This window comes from Microcaecilia unicolor, unplaced genomic scaffold (genome assembly GCF_901765095.1).
Source record: "Microcaecilia unicolor unplaced genomic scaffold, aMicUni1.1, whole genome shotgun sequence".
NCBI classification, from domain to species: Eukaryota; Metazoa; Chordata; class Amphibia; order Gymnophiona; family Siphonopidae; genus Microcaecilia; species Microcaecilia unicolor.
The window spans coordinates 39,745-62,454 of record NW_021963159.1 but is presented as its reverse complement, the minus strand read 5'-3'; the positions used below and the strand labels follow the sequence as shown (position 1 = coordinate 62,454).

The 22,710-nt window shown below is 44.2% G+C and overlaps 1 protein-coding gene across 2 annotated transcripts in view; it reads right to left on the bottom strand.

The window, feature by feature from the left end:
• Window positions 1-11,016, bottom strand: part of LOC115459021 (BTB/POZ domain-containing protein KCTD3-like) — a 112,228-nt gene extending 101,212 nt beyond the window's left edge. For both annotated transcript variants that reach the window (XM_030188882.1, XM_030188881.1), the window contains exon 1: window positions 10,542-11,016. In XM_030188882.1, coding sequence (XP_030044742.1) covers window positions 10,542-10,612 — 71 coding nt within the window. In that variant the 5' untranslated portion in view covers window positions 10,613-11,016. The remainder of the gene's footprint in view (window positions 1-10,541) is intronic.
• Window positions 11,017-22,710: the final 11,694 nt, after the last annotated feature.

Below are 22,710 nucleotides of genomic sequence, written 5' to 3'. Positions count from 1 at the left end.
GGAGATTGATCTGAAGATTTGTTTCCTACTTCCTGCACTCTTGACCCATTCCCATCAGCATGGTTAACTCTCCCTGAGTTAAATCTATTACCCAGAATTCTCCAAGTCATTAACAGTAGTCTTAATACTGGAATTGTGCCTAATGCATGGAAGACGGCAATAGTACGCGCCCCTTTTAAAGAAACCATTGTTAGATCCACAAACACCTGCTCATTACCGCCCAGTATCTAATTTGTGCTTCCTCTCCAACGTTTTTGAAAAAAATCAATCAGCTATTCACTTTCAGTGAAAAAACCCTTGCCCTCCATTCTAAACAATCAGGATTCAGACCGCATTACAGTACAGAGACTGTTCTAACAGCAGTCTTAAATGAAATTTATTCAAATCACAAAAAACAAAGCTGTACTTGCAATATCTCTCGATCTCTCAGGAGCGTTTGATCTGGTCAATCAGGAATTACTATTATCACAATTCTCATCATTAGGAATAGGTGGAATCGTTTTAGCATGGTTCACATCGTTTCTCGCTAATCATTCATATGAGGTTGTCACACCTTCCTTATCTCACCACAACATCCTTTGACTTGCGGAGTTCCGCAAGGTTCAGTTTTGTCTCCTCTCCTGGACTGGAGTATCATTCCACTTTTATGCTGATGACATTCTTCTACTGTACCCCACTGATTCATATAACCCTGTCCTGGGACCACTTCATAACTGTATAACGCAGATATCTAACTGATTAACTGATCATAAGTTAGTTCTGAATAAAGAAAAAACTGTGGCATGTTGGCTCCCTGGTGGTCTTACCATACCCACCACCCTTTTGAATCTATTTGGGACTTTATTCTCCCCTGCAGAATCCTTCTGTTATTTAGGCATCATACTTGACTCTGGTCTTACTTTTCAACTCAAATATCTAATCTATGTAAGTTTAGCTTTTTTACTCTCCGGCAATTCCATTCGATCCGCAGATATAGATACATTCCATTCTCTATTACTCTGTTACTATTAATAACAAGGCTTGATTATTGCAATATTGTTTACCTAGGATGCTCTCGCGCAAACATAAAAGGGTTACAATCCATACAAAACACAACTATTAAACTTATTTGTCACACATGAAAGTTTGATTATGTTTCTCCTTTGCTTCAAAAATTGCATTGGCTTCTGACAGAACAATGAATTGCAATCAAATTACTCCACTTGTTTCCAAGGCACATAGAATCGTTTACCCAGACTACCTTTCCATCTTCACAATACCACACTCACTGTCACGTTGTCTCCGCTCCTTAAATGATCAACGACTAGTGCTTCCCCATCCAAAACATGCACAACTGAAAAACACTCATCACCATGCATTTTTCTTTGCAGTCCCTGCCCAACGGAATTTACTTCCATTAAACCTTAGGACCGAACTATCTTTCAAGACCTTTAAGAAACTTTTGAAAGCATGGCTGTTTGACCAGATTTTTCAAAAATACTGAGACTCCTGGTCTATCATCAGTACTGGCAAGTTCCTTCCTTGCTTCCTTACCCTCTCCCTGTTTCATCTCTTTCCGTTCATTATCTCCTTAACCTGTTGCTTTATTTTGCTAAGTGCCTGCTACTATCTGAATAATTCCACCTTTCCTGTCAGTAGACTGTAGTTTTCTTGAGGTTCCGTATTTTGTAAATTTTAGTTTTTGTACACCACTCAGATCTGCTGGTGATCCCTGGGCGGTATAGAAAGTGTGAACTAAAACTATAAACTCGCGCTCCCCATCCCAGAAGAGATACATCAGTCAGCATAAGTAAACTAACTGAGCTCCCCATCCCAGAAGAGATGCATCAGTCAGCACTTTTTGTGGCTAAGGAATTTGGAATGAAAGTCCCAAGGTCAAACTGGATCAAATTATCCACCACTAAAGAGAGCGAACAAGCTCTGGGGACACTTGGATGACATCCTGACTTCACGTGGCTTGATACCACTGAGAAGCCAGGGTCCATTGAGCAGATCTCATGTGAAGGAATATCATGGGTGTAACATACACTGTGGAGGCCATGTGGCCCAACAATCTCAACATCTATTGAGCTGTGACCTGCTGAGAGGCAAAAACCTTGGACGCGAGTGAGACAAGATTGTTCGCTCTCGTCTCCAGGATGTAGGCTCAAACATTTTGTGTGTCAAGCAAGGCTCCTATGAACTCCAATCGCTGGACAGGGTGGAGATGGGACTTGGGGCAGATTAAAACAAACCCTAGTAGCTCGAGCACCTGAATAGTCATCCACATGGACTATGCTTCTCGGATGCCGAATCCTTCAATGCCCCGGAGCTCCCGGCACCATGCGTCGAGAGGGACTGATGACTATGCTTCTTGGCATTTACCCGAAGCATGCCACTGAGGCTCCTGGGTGCTGACGAGGATGACGTCGAATCCATATGTCGCCTTGGGGTTGGGTCCACAGAGGGACAGTCCTGGGGGCCCTGAACAGCAGGAGACCTCGAGGCAAGTGGAGACCCACTCGATGCCTCACTGCTCCCAGTAAGGGCCTAGTAGCAGCCATGATTACTGACACTCCCAATGCTAATGCAATGCTCAACATCAATGCCAATGCTCAACCGCAATGCTAATGCTGACATCGAGGAACTAGACTTGGCTCCAAAAATCCTCTCTCGTTGAGCCTCTCTGGAAACCTGGGTCCTCTTTTCATACAAAGACAGTGAACACAGTTAGTGGGGCTATGTTCGGGCCTAAGACGCTGCAGACACCAAGAATGGGTATCCTTTCCAAAGATTATCTGATTGCACTGGGTACAGCACTTGAAGCCACTGGAATCCTTCGAGTTTGTCAGCTAAATTAAACGACACAATGGTGCCTGAAAAAGAGGCATGGCACGGAAAAGAAAGGGAAAGTTCTCAACTGAAGTCAAGGCCTAAAAGTGACCTGCAACGACAGAAAATGAAAGGAAACATAAAACAGGGCAAAATTACTAAAAAATTAAAGGACAGAGGTTCCAACAACAGGAAAACAATACATGATGAAGAAAGAAATGAAAAAGCCGTAAGCACAAAAACAGCTCACTAGGACCGAGCAATGTGAGGAGATGGTAAAAAAAAAGTATGCCCTCTCCTCACCATGGAAAAGGAACTGAGACCGCATTCTCGCAGTGAGCAGGAAGGCACTCACACGTGCGGTGGAGTGTCACGTGCTCCACAAAGCTCTCATTTAGCTTGGGTAAATCTCGGACCGGGCGACACTGGTCAGCGTCACCCACTTGTGAAAATTACAAGCCTGCTTGCTCTCGGAGAAAATTTAATATTGCAATAACTCTGAAGAATCTTAAGTATTGGCCAAATGTTAGTAACATAGTAAATGCCGGCAGATAAAGACCTGAACGGTCCATCCAGTCTGCCCAACAAGATAAAACTCATTTCACATGGTATGCGATACTTTATACGTATACCCGAGTTTGATTTGTCCTTGCTATTTTCAGGGCACAAACCGTAGAAGTCTGCCCAGCACTGTTCTTATACTAAAAGTTATGAAGCTAACGTTGAAGCCCCTTAAAATTTACACTCCAGCCCATCCATATCTATTCAGTCATGATCAGGGAACAGACCATAGAAGTCTGCCCAGAACTGGTTTTGCTTCCCAATTATCGGTGTTGCCACCCAATCTCCGTAAAGATTCCATGGATCAATTCCTTCTAAACAGGATTCCTGTGTGTTTATCCCATGCATGTTTGAATTCCATTACCGTTTTCACCACCACCTCCCACAGGAGGGCATTCCATGTATCCACCACCCTCTCCGTGAAAAAATACTTCCTGACATTACTCCTGAGTCTGCCCCCCCCCCCCCCCCCTTCAACCTCAATTCATGTCCTCTAGTTCTACTGCCTTCCCTTCTCCGGTATTGTTTTTGGATTAATACCTTTCAAATATTTGAACATCTGTATCACATCACCCGTTTCTCCTTCCCTCTAAGGTATATATGTTCAGGTTGGCAAGTCTCTCCTCGTACAGTTTGCAACGCAAATCCCATACCATTTTTGAAGCTTTTCTTTGCACCGCTTCCAGTTTTTTTACAACTTTAGCAATATATGGCCTCCAAAAGTGAACACAATACTCCAAGTGGGCCCTCATCAACGACTTGTAAAGGGGCATCAACAGCTCCTCTCTTCTGCTGGTTGTACAGCCATAGTTCTATACAGCATAGCATCCTTCTGGCCACGGCAGAAGGATATTCTATAGTTTAGTAAAAGTATTACTTAAAAAATAAATGTCATGCCTATGTAACTATATTCAGGCACAATAATTCTGAAGAACCTTGAGTGTTGGGCAAAACATTCTATAGTTTAGTAAAATTATTACTTAAAAATAAATATCATGCTTATGCTACTATATTCAGGCATTTCCAACTGCAGTACCTGTTGAAGATATATATAGATATTTAAGTGTCATGGGCTCAGTGGGAAGTACCAAGAGCTTCAACAAAAACACTGTCTAAATAAATTAAGTAGTGAATTGGGTATTCTGAATTTGGAAACTTGTAATTATTTTTAGCTATGACCCAGCCACATTTAGGAAACAAAGTTAAACTGGAGAAAGCAGGTGACTGGGAAAATTATTTGGTTTGACTCAAAGGAAATGAACAAGAGGACAAACACTAAAAATTTGGATTATAGGAAAAAGAACAGTTTTATCAGAGGTATTTCCCCCTTTGGCGCCAATATCAGAAAATCCTTCCTTTCCTCCACATATGACTTACAAATGGGGTCCTTTACTAACCATACGCACTAATACCTATTGCACAGATGGGCCCTGAGCGCATGCTATTAGTAAATGACTCCCGAAGTATTAAAATCCTGGGCAGTCATGAGATTATGGAGCCTGAAACAAATTTAATAAAGCAAAAAAGGATGCCTTTTGCTTAACTCGAGGACAAAATACAGGCTCCTGATTAATGGTTACTACAAAGCTAGGTTGAAATCTAATGCTTCTGTTTCCCCACTGCCTATCAGTTTTTAAAGGCAGTATTGAGTACAAGTGACAATTCTGAAAAGATCATTATAATTATAACATAATAATTAAAGTTAGGAGGTTTTGGCTGATGATCAAAGTTACAAGGTGTTGCAGTTTCTGAATTAAGTAATTGCATGAAGTTTAAAGTGTTAACCACTGCTGCAACTTTAAGCCTTTGACTGCTGAGGCCTTTTTTCCATCTGTTTTTAATACAAAGAAAAATTCATTGTATAGGCTATGATTTTCTACATGAAGTGTGTGCAAAAGTACATGGTTTAAAAAAAACTTTTGAGTGTATATTCTCCACTTTTTTGTGATTAGTCAGACTATTTTTTAGTGGGTGTTGGTTCTTCTGAGTTTATATTCCTCCCTTATGAGCAATTACATCATCATTTCCAAAAATGTCCTCAACAAAAATATGATCTATTTAAGAAGTACACCCAAAGTAAATCTAGTAAAGGGCTATGATAAATGAAGCGATACAAATGCATTATAGTATTTTCGGTCTTATTCACCATCCCTTTCCTAATAATGCCTAGCATCCTGTGTGCTTTTTTGGACATCGCTGCACACTGAGCAGAAGATTTCAGCGTATTATCTACAACAACACCAAGATCTCTTTCTTGAGCGCTGACCCCCAAGGTGGACGCTAGCATAAGGTAACTATGACTCAGATTATTCTTTCCAATGTGCATCACCTTGCGTTTGTCCACATTTAAATTTCATCTGCCATTTGGACACCCAGTCTTCCAATTTCCTAAGGTCTTCCTGCAATATTTCACAGTCCGCATGTTTTTTTTTAACAACATTGAATAGTTTTGTATAATCTGCAAATTTGATCAGCTCACTCGTCGTTCCGATTTGTATATCATTTACAAATATGTTACACAGTACCGATCCCAGTACAGCTCCCTGTGGCACTCCACTGTTAACCCTCCTCCACTGAAATGACCATTTAAACCACAAGCACAACAACCCCCCCAGGAGAGTTTTTATCGCAACTCTTGAGCACACACTAACGTAGAAATAAGATCACATGCCCCTCCTTGCATCTGAGCCAACCTGGAGCCCCAATAGTACCACTTAGCTCTCTCATCTGGTCCATAGTCATCCCCCCCAGCATTCGCAGTACAATAACAAATGATAGCCAGGTCATCACTCCAAGATTCAGTTATCCAAGGGCCAGTGCCTCATAATCCAAAGAGAGTATGCTCCCACTAAAGCCAGGCTTCACAATACCCATGTCCCTAAGTGAACAGAACACATGTAACATCCTCAGGTCAAGAACCGGCAACCACACATGCTGAAGAGTAATTAAAAAACCAAACAAACACCAAGGCTCTTGTCCCATCACATTGCCCAATTCAGATTATCCAGAAAACATCTTCACCTCCTCTGCGGAGTCACTGTTTTACCTGCATACCAGATCCAAACCTTTGCAAAAAAGATCAAGGCAAACTGTTCCCCTCTCCAATTCAGTTCACAGCACTGCAGGGCCGTACGCTTTCTCTGGGCTGCAACCTGCACCGAGTAGTTGTTAAATAATAGCAATTTGGATACCTCATAGTTCAAGTAAGCCCTCAACAAAGTTTCTTTCTCCTGCCAGTTGATATATCGGGCTATCGCTGTCCTGGCTCTGGACTGCTCTTGTTACTTGGCCCCAATCCAGTATGCTCGCTCACAACCATATTGCGTGTTTTCTACTGGAAGCCCCAGCTGTTCCAGCAGCCATTTGCTGAAAATCTGGTACAGGTCAGCATCCTTCACCAGAGACTGACAAGGTGCAAATTATTTCTCCGTTGTCGATTTTCCTGCTCCACTAACCTATTATGTAGCTCCATAGCCTCCCTGCGCAACTCAGTGAGCTGTTGCGCCATGTGTGTGCCAGAGTCCTCCTGGACTGATACTCTCTGCTCCACCCCCGCTAATCTCCAATTGCTAGTACCAAATTTTTTGTTGAGTTCATCAGCTGCCGACTGCAGTTTGTTCAAGCTATCTGCTATGGCTGCCAAGACGGAGTGGGTGATTTCCTGGACCTAGTCCCCTGCCGGGATGGTAAAGGCCACCTGTTCTGCCACCATCTTAATCACCGGGAATGGCGCCTTGTCTCAAGGTATCCTCAAATTCACCGGAATACCTCGGTCCCTGATTCCAAATTAAGGCAGTACATTAGTGCAATAGCTTATTTACGTTTACCACTAAGGGACAGTGACAAATTTGGACTAGAAAATGCTATTAATAGCAGGATTTTAGAAAGTCTCCGACGGAGCTCTACAATTCCGTCTGCTCAGTTAGAGTGCATCACGTGACCCCCCTGCAAACCCAAATTTCTGAACGTGCGCAAGATGTGTTTTAAATTAACAAGCCAGTTAACATAATTACATAAGTACAGAAGTAATGCCACACTGGGAAAAGACCAAGGGTCCATCGAGCCCAGCATCCTGTCCACGACAGCAGCCAATCCAGGCCAAGGGCACCTGGCGAGCTTCCCAAACGTACAAACATTCTATACATGTTATTCCTGGAATTTTGGATTTTTCCCAAGTCCATTTAGTAGTGGTTTATGGACTTGTCCTTTAGGAAACTGTCTAACCCCTTTTTAAACTCTGCTAAGCTAACCGCCTTCACCACGTTCTCCGGCAATGAATTCCACAGTTTAATTATGCGTTGGGTGAAGAAATATTTTCTCCGATTTGTTTTAAATTTACTACACTGTAGTTTCATCGCATGCCCCCTAATCCTAGTATTTTTGGAAAGCGAGAACAGACGCTTCACATCCACCTGTTCCACTCCACTCATTATTTTATATACCTCTATTATGTCTCCCCTCAGCCGTCTCTTGATAATTGGCACTCATTAAAATTTATGCACACATCTGGCTGCACACTATAATGCACAGCACATAAATTTACTAGTGCTTAACTCAAAAAGGGGCATGGCTATGAGCATGGCAGGGGCTTTCCAAAAGGTTGCACCCAGAATTATAGAATACGGCCTCAGTGCGCCTAACTTGGGTACCAGCATTTGCACCAGATTTCAGCAGGCGTTAAGATTGGCACCTAACGTTGGGAGTGGGAATACACTGGCAGTCATGTGGTCTTTTTCACTACCTTTTTTAAAGCATGGTAAATGTTTATCTGATTTTCAAAATGATGTGATTAAATAATGTCCACACCTTGCACAAATGTTTTACCCTTTTAGTTTTTTGTAATTTCATCATTTTATGTTGGTCTCCATTTTTTAAATTAAAAGCTACTGCAGTAGTTTTCTTTAGTGCCTTCCTTCTAATGGTTATGACAAATTTTGATCACATTATAATCACTATTGTCAAGCAGCCCCACTTACCAGGTCCTGTTTCATTAAGGACTAGATCTACAGTAGTTTCCCCCTCTGTGGTTACAGGACCAGCTATGCTCTTTTATAGCACCTCTCCCTAAAATGTCCCAGTGAGCAGTTTATTTAATCAAATCAGTTTAAACAGGAAGACTATTTAATAATTCAAAACAGTTTGCTCCACTCTTCTCCGAGCGAAATAAATTTTAAACACAGATTGTGGACAACAGTAACAGTACTCAACTGCTAATGGAAGTACGACTTACAGTACTTTCTATAAAGCAGTGCTGATGCCCTATTAGTGCACTTGGATAAAAAGCAGTTGGTCAATACTGTCAAATGCTAGTCACAAATGTACTAACTCCAATTAAAAAAATATCTACAACTTGTTTATTGCCCTCAAAACTTTGCTATTTAAGCAAGATTGTGATGAGCTACACTACTGTGATTAGGGTTGCATTTTGATTAAAATTTTAATCATGATCGAAGGTATGTTATTTAATTTTCTCTTACTGCAGCTCCTTGTGACTCTGATCACTTAGGGGCCCTTTTACCAAGCCCTGGTAAAAGGGTCCCAGAGGTGACAGCATGTGGATTTGCCATGCTCAGAGGCCCCCCTTTTAACGCAGCAGGTAAAAGAAGTTTTTTTTTTTAAGGAATAGGCACTTGTCAAGCAGCCAGTTCCTGGGGAAGTCCTTACCACCTCCTGGGGAAGTCCTTACCACCTCCTATTTAGGAGGTGGTAAGGGCTCCCGTACTAATTGGCAGTATCCTGCACATCTCCTGTGCTAAAATAACCCAATTTATATGTATCCTAAGTTGATAACATTCCCTCTCAATACTTATGGGGATTTCAATGCTATCAATCATATCCATTAATTTTTCTAGTGCTATTATAATTGCCATGTAACAAGGAAAGAGTAGGAAGGCTGGCCTGGCACTACACTTCCATTGGAAACCCGCAGGACCTGAATCCATCCCCATGGGATTCCCAAGGACCTGGAGTGGATAACCACGGGATTCCCACAAACCCCGTTCCTGTGCAGCTCTCTAATGCAGAATAGTTATAAACAGCCTTACAGTTTTCACAGCCTACTTCAGAAAAGCAAGCTACTACTACTACTACTACTTATTTCTATAGCACTACCGGATGTACGCAGCGCTTCACACTTGAACATGGAGACAGTCCCTGCTCGATAGAGCTTACAATCTAATTATGACAGACAGACAGGACAAGTAAGGGATAAGGGTTAGGACAGACAGGATATATAGGGATAGGGGACAGTTGAAGGGTTAGGTTTAGGGTTAAAAGCAGCTCAGCTGTGATGTGATGTTACTGAACCAGGGCATGTTTCCCTCCCTTTATCTCCTACCCTTGTGTACCAGCTGTCTTGTCTCTCTGCCCTTCTGCTAATTTTCTCTCTCCTATAGTTATCTTCAATCTTATTTCATTTAATTTTATGTTGTAAACCACTCCAAAGTTTTCTCTTACCAGGGTGCTATATCAAGTTTAATAAACCACATATGGCACCATGTTCCAGTCTACTTTATTTTATCGGAAAGGGTTCCAGGAACAATTTTTATTCCAACTTTATTCAGCTGAAGGGAGTGGATGCACCGTTGAGAAACGCCGAGAGGAAGAGGCGCTGTGCCTACCTTTCTGGTACGCTGAGAAAGTACTACTGGGGCACTTTACGCTCAATTCCTTCAACATTTCTCTCTCCCCCCTACCCCCAATTCCCTTAAAGCTATAATTCATTTAAATTTTGCACGATATCATCCTTTGCTCGTTTTGTTCTGACCTGAGGAAAGGCATGTTAGCTCCAAAATTTTAACAACAAAAACTATTACATTCGTCCAATACAATGATGCTTTCACCATATACTGTTGGTTTATTGTTATTTAACCCCTTATTTCTGAGAAAGCAGAGAACCCTCCTCACCGACAGCCGCTGTCCTAAAATATACTGGTGTGTGTGTGTGTGTCCCCTCTGTTGAAGATACCTGCAGCCCCCTGAGAAATGCCTGCAAGCCTGGCAGCTCTCCGAAAGTAAAAGTGAGGCGAGGCCTGTGCCTCCACTGCCAGGGTCCTGTCACGCCTTTTATTCTGGGGTGCTGCTGTTTATCCCAGGCTTCCTGGCACTCTTTCCCAAAGACTAATGCCTCTCTGACCCCGAGTCTCTCCATCTCCCTTCTGGCCAGTTACCTGGTACCGCCGACGTTGAGCTGTACTATCTCCCCGCTCCCAGCGCAGAAGCCGGAGCAGTTCCCGGCCATGTTGCAAAGCGACGACTACCGGAACCCAAGTACAAGACGAGATGGACAGCTGGATAGGGTACGACGGAACCCAGGACTCCACTCCCCGACAGCAATGGCCGCCAGCAGGACAGTGAAACGGTGGAGTGAAAGCGCCGTTTGCCCTGTGACTCTAGCCGGGTAACCGCAGGGTCCTGCCGTCAGTCCGCTCCATCGCTGCAGCGGCCCCTTTTCGTTTTCTTTCAACCCCCCCCCCCCCCCCCCCTTTACACTGCAGACTCGATAGGAACCTTCAGCCTCCGTTCGCTCCGACCCTTGCTATAAGCCCCGGCGCGTGCCCTTTGCCCCTTCGCCATCTGTGCCCAGTGCCCACAAAAAAAACGGCACTACTACGATGCCAGCAGAATTGTTGTTCTATTGCGAGCAGCCGGCGATTCTTCCGCGCTACGTCACTCAGTCACAGCCAAGGAAAGGCCCCCAGCTCTGGCAGGAATGGCCGTCGCCATGACAACGGGCCGGGTACTGCAGCGTTCTGCCCGACTTGAACTTAGCTTTGAATGCATTCCCGTTTCCCTCATACTACTAACCTAGCTGCAGGGCCCGCTTAACCACGAGGCATGACTAGGCAGTCGCCCGAGGCAGCAAAGAGTGGCTACAATGAAAACAAAATGGGTCTTCAAAGTTAGTTATACTAGCTCAAAAAACATCAGCACCTACTGTTACCTGGAGGCTGGATGAGTAATTTTCAAATAGCCCATTTAACCAGGTTAAAAGTACACACTATGACGTGTGGCACATATTTTTCTGGTGGTCATCTACTTATAGCTTAAGAAGTACCATGGCATAATGCACATGCCCAGTGTTGCTAGGTGGAAAATTTTTTTCCCACCCAATCCAACGCAAAAACAGCCCAAAACCCGCCCAAACTCAAACCCCGCCCCTGACACCCCCACCCCCGCGTCGTCACCCCCGCCCCCGCCGTCATCAACCCCGCCTCCCGCTGTCATCGGCCCCGCCTCCCCCGTCATCGGCCCCCGCCTCCCCCGTCATCGGCCCTGCCCAAAACGTCACTAACCCGCCCCCCGCGGCCGAAAAAACCGCCCGAAAAACCGCGGAAAAGAAAAAAAAGAAGCCCAAAAAACCGCGACCCGCCGCGGGCAAAAATTTCCCCGCGGCGGGTCGCAGAAAACCGCCCAATTGGACGGTAAAACCGCCCACCTGGCAACCTTGCACATGCCTTCCTTTATACCTCAACAGTAGAGCTCGAGACCCTGGGTGTAGCACAGAGACCGTTTTCACAGCTGTATTATTTATTTATTTATTACATTTGTACCCCACATTATCCCACCTATTTGCAGGCTCAATGTGGCTTACAGAGTGTTATTATGACATATTCATGAGGGAATAGTAGATATAGTCAGTGGTAGAATGAAGATATTTAGAGAAAGAGAAGAGGGTTTTAAGTAGGGTGATGTAGGAGGTGTAATTGGTTGTGTGGGTGGGTTGTGTAGTGATTTATTAAATAGGATTACCATATTTGCCGACGAAAAAAAGAGGACAGAAAAAAAAAGGTTGCTATCTTTGCTAAATAAATATTTAATCATAGCCTTTAGTTAATGAACACACATCAAACAGTGACTTACTTACAGTACAGCAGTAGACAATCTACTTTTCTAAAACTTAAGGATTTGAGTTTGACCGAGTATGAGCACAAGCGTACTTTTCAGAAGAGTGCATGTCCCTCAACAACTTTGTCTGTCTTCTGAGATACATGTGAAAGTCTTTTCATGATATATGCTTAAAGTTGTGTTGCACAAACAAAATTCCTTTTACAGATTCAACCAGCAGGGGAACAGAGAGGGACTCAACAATGCCTTTCTCTCTGTTTAGCACCCCCATTGACTAATAGGCCACAAATGGTTTCTCTCATTATGTGGATAGGTGTGTTGGTCATAGGCACATAATAGAAAAAGAGTACATCTCCCTAAAAGTTAAAAATCCTGGAGGACGTGGAGGGGCATAATCGAACGAAAACGTCTATCTCCATGGGCGTTTATCTCTGAGAACGGGTCCGTGAAGGGGCGGACAGAACCGTATTTTGGGAAAAAATAGACGTCCATGTTTTATTCAACAATTTGTGAGCTGGGCGTTTTTGTTTTTCAGCGATAATGGAAAATGAAAGCGCCCAGCTCAAAAACGAATAAATCCAAGGCATTTGTTCGTGGGAGGGGCCAGGAGTCGTAGTGCACTGGTCCCCCTCACATGCCAGGACACCAACCGGGCACCCTAGGGGGCACTTTTACACAAAAAAAAAAAAAGTAAAAGAGCTCCCAGGTGCATAGCACCCTTCCCTTGGGTGTTGAGCCCCCCAAATCCCCCTCAAAACCCACCACCCACAAGTCTACACCATTACTATAGCCCTAAGGGGTGAAGGGGGCACCTACATGTGGGTACAGTGGGTTTGGGGGGCGGTGTGGAAGGCTCCCATTTACCAGCACAAGTGTAACAGGTGGGGGGGATGGGCCTGGGTCTACCTGCCTGACGTCCACTGCACCCCCTAATAACTGCTCCAGTGACCTGCATACTGCTGCCAGGGAGGTGGGTATGACATTTGAGGGTGAACATAAAAAGTTGTGAAACTGCATATTTTTGTGGTGGGAGGTGGTTTGTGACCACTGGGGGAGTCAGGGGAGGTCATCCCCGACTCCCTCCAGTGGTCATCTGGTCATTTAGGGCACTTTTTGGGGCCCTATTCGTGGAAAAACAGGGTCCAGGAAAAGTGCCCTAAATTCTCGCTAAAAACGCATATTTTTTTTCCATTATCGGCGAAAGGCGCCTATCTCTGATCGGCCGATAACCACGCCCCAGTTCCGCCTTCACCACGCCTTCGATACGCTCCCATCAACTTTGTCCGCATCCGCGACGGAGTGCAGTTGAAAACGTCCAAATTCGGCTTTCGATTATACCGCTTTATTCGTTTTTGTGAGATAAACGTCTATCTCCCGATTTGGGTCGCAATATAGGCGTTTTTCTTTTTCAATTATAAGCTGGATAGTAACATAGTAGATGACGGCAGAAAAAGACCTGCATGGTCCATCCAGTCTGCCCAACAAGATAAACTCATATGTGCTACTTTTTGTGTATACCTTACCTTCATTTGTATCTGTCATTTTCAGGGCACAGACCGTATAAGTCTGCTCAGCACTATCCCTGCCTCCCAACCACCAGCTCTGGGACAGACCATATAAGTCTGCCCAGCAATATCCTCACCTCCCACCACCGGCTCTGCCACCTAATCTCAGCCAGGGGCGTATCTGCATGGGGCCACGGGGGCCTGGGCCCCCGCAGATTTCACCCTGGACCCCCCTACCGCCGTCACCTACGTCAGGACTCCGGAGGACGAAAAATAACTTTAAAAGACCTCGGCTCGACTGGCGGGGGTTGAGGTCCCCTGCCAGCCGAAGGAATATTTTTAAAGGCAGCGGCAGGAGGAAGCGGACCTCGGCTGGCAGGGCCCGCCAGCAAAGGTAGGTGACAGCGGCGGGGGGGGGGGGGTCGGCACTGGCAGTGGTTGCCGGGGGCGGGGGCGGCGGCGGCGGCGGGGGAGCTATAATGTGCCCCCTCACTCTAGCCCTGGCCCCCCCTACCGCCGCATTTCATATACGCCCCTGGTCTCAGATAATTCATTCTCATTTATTTCATCACCTTAACATAGTAACATATAGTAGATGACTACAGGGAAAGACCTGTAAGGTCCATCCAGTCTGCCCACAAGATAAACTCATATGTGCTACTTTATGTGTATACCTTACCTTGATTTGTATCTGCCATTTTCAGGGCACAGACCATAGAAGCCTGCCCAGCTCTAGCCCCGCCTCCCAACCACTAACCCCGCCTCCCACCACCAGTTCTGCCACCCAATCTCCGCTAAGCTTCTGAGAATCCATTCCTTCTGAGCAGGATTCCTTTATGTTTATCCCACGCATGTTTGAATTCCGTTACCGTTTTCCTCTCCACCACCTCCCGCGGGAGGACATTCCAAGCATCCACCACTCTCTCCGTGAAAAAATACTTCCTGACATTTTTCTTGAGTCTGCCCCCCTTCAATCTCATTTCATGTCCTCTCGTTCTACCGCCTTCCCATCTCCGGAAAAGGTTCGTTTGCGGATTCATACCTTTCAAATATTTGAACGTCTGTATCATATCACCACTGTTTCTCCTTTCCTCCAAGGTATACATGTTCAGGTCAACAAGTCTCTCCTCATACGTCTTGTAACGCAAATCCCATACCATTCTCGTAGCTTTTCTTTGCACCGCTTCCATTTTTTTAACATCCTTCACAAGATACGGCCTCCAAAACTGAACACAGTACTCCAGGTGGGGCCTCACCAACGTCTTATACAGGGGTATTAAAACTTCATCCTATTCCCTCTTATTCTTGAGTTTTCCTTCATTTGAAAGAGGCTCACTTCCTGTACATTAATGCCACAGAGGTATTTAATCATCTCTGTCATATCCCCTCTCTTCCACCTTTCTTCCACACTTTGGTAACCTAAAGATTGGGATTTAAAAGAGGAATTGTAGGTTATTGATAAAGACAGAATCTAAAAAAAAACAACAAAAAAAAGCAAACTTTATTAACTAGTCTCCATACCCTTTTCCCCATAATTTTAAATTTTGAACTTTCTGCCACAGCATTGACAGATAGCCTCTATAAGGCAAAGAAGGGCCTAATTCAGTCTTCATTCCTAGCCCCCCTCCATAGGCTGAAGTCAGGTGGGGTGTCTGAGAACTGGCTTCATCTGGTTTTGAGATGGGGCATGGAAACTGGTTACATGTTTAATGACATCCTAAGCCTTTCTGTCTGGACATCTGCTGTGATATACACATCCATAAGGCATCTGACAGGATTACAAGAGTCTTTGAGAGTAAGTGGGCTTCTTTTCTCTGATTAGATAGGTAGATGGGCTTTTCAGTCTGAGTCATTGTCTGAGAATAGGTGGAGTTTCACTGTCTCTGAACAAGGTGTGATTACTGTCCATCTTCAGAGCTTTGTTCTTTAGAGATGTGTTGATGGGCTTAGGTATCCACCCAGCTAGTTTTTGTTATCAGTAGTTTCCAGGGGGAAGGTGAAAGTAAAGTCTTTCCACCTTATTTTCCGATCTGACGAAGAAGGGCAACCTTCGAAAGCTAATCAAGAAATGTATTAAGTTATGTCCAATAAAAAAGGTATCATCTTATTTTCTTTTCCATGTTTTATTTTGTTTGATTTCTATTGAACACCTTATTTTCGAAAGAGAAAGACGCCCATATTTTGACCCAAATCGGGAGTTGGGCTTCTTTCTCCCATGGGCGCCCAAATCGGTATAATCAAACGCCCATTTTGGGCGTCTTCAACTGCAATCTGTTGCGGAAACGGCCAAAGTTGACGGGGGCGTGTCGGAGGCGTGGTGAAGGTGGGACTGGGGCGTGTTTATCAGCCGAGGAGAGATGGGTGTCCTCGGCCGAAAATTGAAAAAAGAAAGTCGTTTTTAGCGCAAATTTGGGTCACTTTTTTTGGACCCTTTTTTTTCACGAACAAGTCCCAAAAAAGTGCCCTAAATGACCAGATGACCACCAGAGGGAATCGGGGATGACCACCCCTGACTCCCCCAGTGGTCACTAACCCCTCCCACCCAAAAAAACAACTTTAAAAACTTTTTTTCCAGCCTGCATGCCAGCCTCAAATGTCATACCCAGCTCCATCACAGCAGTATGCAGGTCCCTGGAGCAGTTTTAGTGGGTGCATGCGCTTCAGGCAGGCAGACCCAGGCCCATCCCCCCCCCCACCCTAGGGAGCTATGGACTTCAGAGGTAGTTAACTTTTTTTTTAATTGTTACAAGTGCCCCCTAGGGTGCCCAGTTGGTGTCCTGGCATGTGAGGGGGACCAGTGCACTACGAATCCTGGCCCCTCCCATGTCCCAATGCCTTGGATTTGTTCGTTTTTGAGCTGGACACCTTCAGTTTCCATTATCACTGAAAAACGAAACCGCCCAGCTCAAATCCGCACAAATCCGATGCATTTGGCTGGCACAAACCGTATTATCGGAAAAAAGATGGACGCCCATTTTTTCCGAAAATACAGTTTGTCCCGCCCCTTCACGTACCCGTTCTCGGAGATAGACGCCCATGGAGATGGGTGTTTGCGTTCGATTATGCCCCTCGTTGCATCTGTATATATTTTATTTATACATTTGTATCTGATCCAGCAAAATCAATAACTCTGACAATTAAACTCATATCATGCTACACATTTGACTTGCCCAAAGTCACAAGAAGTAGCAGTGGGTCTTGAACCCATGTTGCCAGGATCAAAGCCCGCTGCACATACCATTAAGCTACTCCTTCTCTGTTTTGGATGTCTTGTGTTCGAAAATGGACCAAAAAAAGGACGTCCAAATCACAAGCAGTCCATAGCAGTTTGAAGAACAAAAGATAGGCATCTATCTTTTTCGAAAATGACCTTCTTTCCTGTTCAGAATTGCTGTAAAACGTCCAAATTCTGATTTAGATGTTCTATCGAAAATGCCCCTCATGGAACGATGATAATGTTGTTCTGATCTTTATTTACGCTTATTTACCATGGAGTGTTGTTTTTGTTTGCTTTTGTGTTTACTTTTCTGTCTTATGTTCTGAAAAACCTTTAATAAAAATATGAAAAAAAAAAAGAAAATGCCCCTCTATATCTTTTTTGAGATGAGGTGACCAGAATTGCACACAGTATTCAAGGTGCGGTCGCACCATGAAGCGATACAAAGGCATTATAACATCCTTGTTTTTATTTTCCATTCCTTTCCTAATAATACCTAACATTTTATTTGCTTTCTTTGCTGCCAGAGGACACTGAGCAGAGGGTTTCAAAGCATCGTCAACGATGATTCCTAAATCCTTTTCCTGGCTGGTGATTCCTAACGTGGAACCTTGCATCACATAGCTATAGTTCGGGTTCCTTTTTCCCACATGCATCACTTTGCACTTGCTCACATTAAACATCATCTGCCATTTGGATGCCCAGTCTCCCAGTCTAGTAAGTTCGTCTTGCAATTTTTCACAGTCCTCTTGCGATTTAGCAACTTTGAATAACTTTGTGTCATTGGCAAATGTAATTACCTCACTAGTTATTCTCATATCTAGAGCCTTTATAAATATGTTAAAAAGCAGCGGTCCCAACACAGACCCCTGTGGAACCCCACTATCTGCCCTTCTCCATTAGGAATACTGACCTTTTAACCCTACTCTCTGTTTTCTATCCTTTAACCAGTTTTTAATCCACAATAGAACACTAACTCATATCCCATGACTTTCCATTTTCCTCTGGAGTCTTTCATGAGGTACTTTGTCAAATGTCTTTTGAAAATCCAGATACACAATATTGACCGGCTCACCTTTTTCCACATGTTTGTTCACCCTTTCGAAGAAATGTAGTAGACTGGTGAAGCAAGATTTCCCTTCACTAAATCCATGTTGGCTTTGTCACATTAACCCTTGCTTTTGAATATGCTCTGTAATTTTGTTCTTTATAATAGTCTCTACTATTTTGCCCAGCACCAACGTCACGCTCACTGGTCTGTAATTTCCTGGATCTCCTCTGGAACCCTTTTTAAAAATCGGCGTTACATTGACCACCCTCCAATCTTCTGGTACCATGCTTCATTTTAAAGATAAATTACATATTACTAACAATAATTCTGCAAGTTCTTTTTTCAATTCTATCAATACTCTGGGATGTATACCATCCTGTCCTGACAATTTGCGACTCTTCAATTTGTCAAATTGCCCCATTACATATCCTCCAGGTCTACAGAGATTTGATTCAGTTTCTCTGACTCATCATCATTGAATACCATTTCTGGTCTTCATGAAGACCAAAGCAAAGAATTCATTTAATCTCTCCACTATGGCCTTATCTTCCCTGAGTGCCCCTTTTACCCCTTGGTCATCTAGCGGTCTATCCAATTCATTTGCTGGCTTCTTGCTTTTAATATACCCCAAAAAGTTTTACTATATGTTTTTGTCTTCAACGCAATCTTCTTTTCAAAGTCCTTCTTTGCCTTCTTTATCAACACTTTGCATTTGACTTGACATTCTTTATGCTTTTTTCCTATTATTTTCAGTTGGATCCTTCTCCCATGTTCTAAAGGATTTTCTTTTAGCTCTAATAGTTTCCTTCACCTCACTTGTTATCCATGCCGGCTGTCGTTTGGTCTTCCTTCCTCCTTTTTTAATACACGGAATATATTTGGCCTGGCTTCCAGGGTGATATTTTTGAACAGCATCACATCTGATGTAAATTTTCACCTGTGCAGCTGCTTGTCTAAGTTTCTTTTCACCATTCTTCTCATTTTATCATAGTTTTCTTTTTGAAAATTAAATGCTAACATATTGGATTTGCTTGGAGTCCATCCTTTCGGAATAGGCTCTTCCTTTCCCAGAATGCTGTCCAGATCCTAACAAATCTAAAACTTTTCTCCGTGTACCATCATCTCATCCAACATTGAGACTCTGGAGCTCTGCCTGTCTCTTGGGTCCTGCATGTGAAAAGGGGAGAATTGTGAAAATGCTATCCTGGAGGATCTGGATTTCAGCTTTCTACCTAGTAGCCTAAATTTGGCTTCCAGAACCTCCTTCCCACATTTTCCTATGTCGTTGGTACCTACATGTACCAAGACAGCTGGCTCCTCCTGGGCAGAAGCTCCTGGAGACACATCCTCGGTACTATAGGATATTGCATCCCCTGGTGGGCTGGTTCTGGCTACAGGATTATTTCCAACTTCACCAGGGTGATGCTTTCCACTTCCACCCAGTAGGGAAGGGTTAGGACAGCTTTTGTAGTTGGTGATTTGATTATTAGACATGTAGATAGCTAGGTGGCTGGTGGACGTGAGGATCGCCTAATCACTTGCCTGCCTGGTGCGAAGGTAGCGGACCTCACGCATCACCTAGATAGTATTTTAGATAGTGCTTGGGAGGAGCTGGCTCTCTTGGTACGTGTGGGTACCTAGTAGTAGTAGTACCAATGACATAGGAAAATGTGGGAGGGAGGTTCTGGAAGCCAAATTTAGACTCTTAGGTAGAAAGCTGAAATCCAGATCCTCCAGTGTAGCATTTTCGGAAATGCACCCGGTTCCACTCACAAGACCCAAAATGTAGGCAAAGCTCCGAAGTCTCAATGTGTGGTTGAGATGATGGTGCAGGGCTGAGGAATTTAGATTTAGGAATTTAGGAACTAGGCAACATTCTGGGGAAGGGAGAGCCTGTTCCGAAAGGATGGGCTCCACCTTACTGGAAATGGAACCAGGTTGCTGGTGCTAACATTTAAAAAGGAGGTAGAAACAGCTTTTAAACTAAAATGGGGAGAGATCCGAATAGTCACCCAGGAGCGCATGGTTCGGTGTGGCATATCCTTGAAAGATACTATTGAAACAGCATCTTTAGGGAATTCCAATAGAGAGATTTCAATAATGGTGAAAGAAAGCCAGGAATGTTCAATGGGAGTCTGAACTCTACTAGAAAAAAACGCGAACAACCCGAGGGACCAGAAACCACATTCCAGCCTGGGGTCCTCAAGGAATGGATCAGAGCAATGGAAGCCTTCATCCCTACGAACACAGCACATACCACTGACCCTGTTGTGGGATCCTTGCTTCCCCATTTGTTTCAGGTGTGGGGGGAGAGGTCATATAGCTAGGCACTGCCAGGACCTAGCTGAGGAAGCCATGGATGAGAATTTAGTTCGTTCACATTGTTGCAATTTTGTGGAGGCTTTTCATCCAGAGAGCAGAAACTGTGTGTTACCAGTGGAGTTGGAAGGACACCATACCAGGCACTAGTGGACTCTAGTAGTGTCAAGACCCCCATTTGGCGAGAAGTACCTGACTGCAATTGAACTATACTACATAAGTACATAAGTACATAAGTAGTGCCATACTGGGAAAGACCAAAGGTCCATCTAGCCCAGCATCCTGTCACCGACAGTGCCAATCCAGGTCAAGGGCACCTGGCACGCTCCCCAAACGTAAAAACATTCCAGACAAGTTATACCTAAAAATGCGGAATTTTTCCAAGTCCATTTAATAGCGGTCTATGGACTTGTCCTTTAGGAATCTATCTAACCCCTTTTTAAACTCCGTCAAGCTAACCGCCCGTACCACGTTCTCCGGCAACGAATTCCAGAGTCTAATTACACGTTGGGTGAAGAAAATTTTTCTCCGATTCGTTTTAAATTTACCACACTGTAGCTTCAACTCATGCCCTCTAGTCCTAGTATTTTTGGATAGCGTGAACAGTCGCTTCACATCCACCCGATCCATTCCACTCATTATTTTATACACTTCTATCATATCTCCCCTCAGCCATCTCTTCTCCAAGCTGAAAAGCCCTAGCCTTCTCAGCCTCTCTTCATAGGAAAGTCGTCCCATCCCCACTATCATTTTCGTCGCCCTTCGCTGTACCTTTTCCAATTCTACTATATCTTTTTTGAGATACGGAGACCAGTACTGAACACAATACTCCAGGTGCGGTCGCACCATGGAGCGATACAACGGCATTATAACATCCGCACACCTGGACTCCATACCCTTCCTAATAACACCCAACATTCTATTCGCTTTCCTAGCCGCAGCAGCACACTGAGCAGAAGGTTTCAGCGTATCATCGACGACGACACCCAGATCCCTTTCTTGATCCGTAGCTCCTAACGCGGAACCTTGCAAGACGTAGCTATAATTCGGGTTCCTCTTACCACATGCATCACTTTGCACTTGTCAACATTGAACTTCATCTGCCACTTGCACGCCCATTCTCCCAGTCTCGCAAGGTCCTCCTGTAATCGTTCACATTCCTCCTGCGACTTGACGACCCTGAATAATTTTGTGTCATCGGCGAATTTAATTACCTCACTAGTTATTCCCATCTCTAGGTCATTTATAAATACATTAAAAAGCAACGACCCAGCACAGACCCCTGCGGGACCCCACTAACTACCCTCCTCCACTGAGAATACTGCCACGCAATCCTACTCTCTGCTTCCTATCTTTCAACCAGTTCTTAATCCATAATAATACCCTACCTCCGATTCCATGACTCTGCAATTTTCTTCAGGAGTCTTTCGTGCGGCACTTTGTCAAACGCCTTCTGAAAATCCAGATATACAATATCAACCGGCTCCCCATTGTCCACATGTTTGCTTACCCCCTCCAAAAAAATGCATTAGATTGGTGAGGCAAGACTTCCCTTCACTAAATCCGTGCTGACTTTGTCTCATCAGTCCATGTTTTTGTATATGCTCTGCAATTTTATTCTTAATAATAGCCTCCACCATCTTGCCCCGGCACCGACGTCAGACTCACCGGTCTATAATTTCCCGGATCTCCTCTGGAACCCTTCTTAAAAATCGGAGTAACATTGGCTACCCTCCAGTCTTCCGGTACTACACTCGATTTTAGGGACAGATTGCATATTTCTAACAGTAGCTCCGCAAGTTCATTTTTTAGTTCTATTAATACTCTGGGATGAATACCATCAGGTCCCGGTGATTTACTACTCTTCAGCTTGCTGAACTGACCCATTACATCCTCCAAGGTTACAGAGAATTGCTTTAGTTTCTCCGACTCCCCCGCTTCAAATATTCTTTCCGGCACCGGTGTCCCCCCCAAATCCTCCTCGGTGTGAAGACCGAAGCAAAGATTCATTTAATTTCTCCGCTACGGCTTTGTCCTCCTTGATCGCCCCTTTAACACCATTTTCGTCCAGCGGCCCAACCGACTCTTTGGCCGGTTTCCTGCTTTTAATGTATCTAAAAAAATTTTACTATGTATTTTTGCTTCCAACGCTAATTTCTTCTCAAAGTCCCTTTTTTGCCCTCCTTATCTCGCTCTTGCATTTGGCTTGGCATTCCTTATGATCTATCCTGTTACTTTCAGTTGGTTTCTCTTCTCCACTTTCTGAAGGATTGTTTTTTGGCTCTAATGATTTCCTTTATCTTACTGTTTAGGCCACGCCGGCTGACGTTTAGTCTTTTTTCCCTTTTTTCTAATACGTGGAATATATTGTCCTGAACCTCCAGGATGGTGTTTTTAAA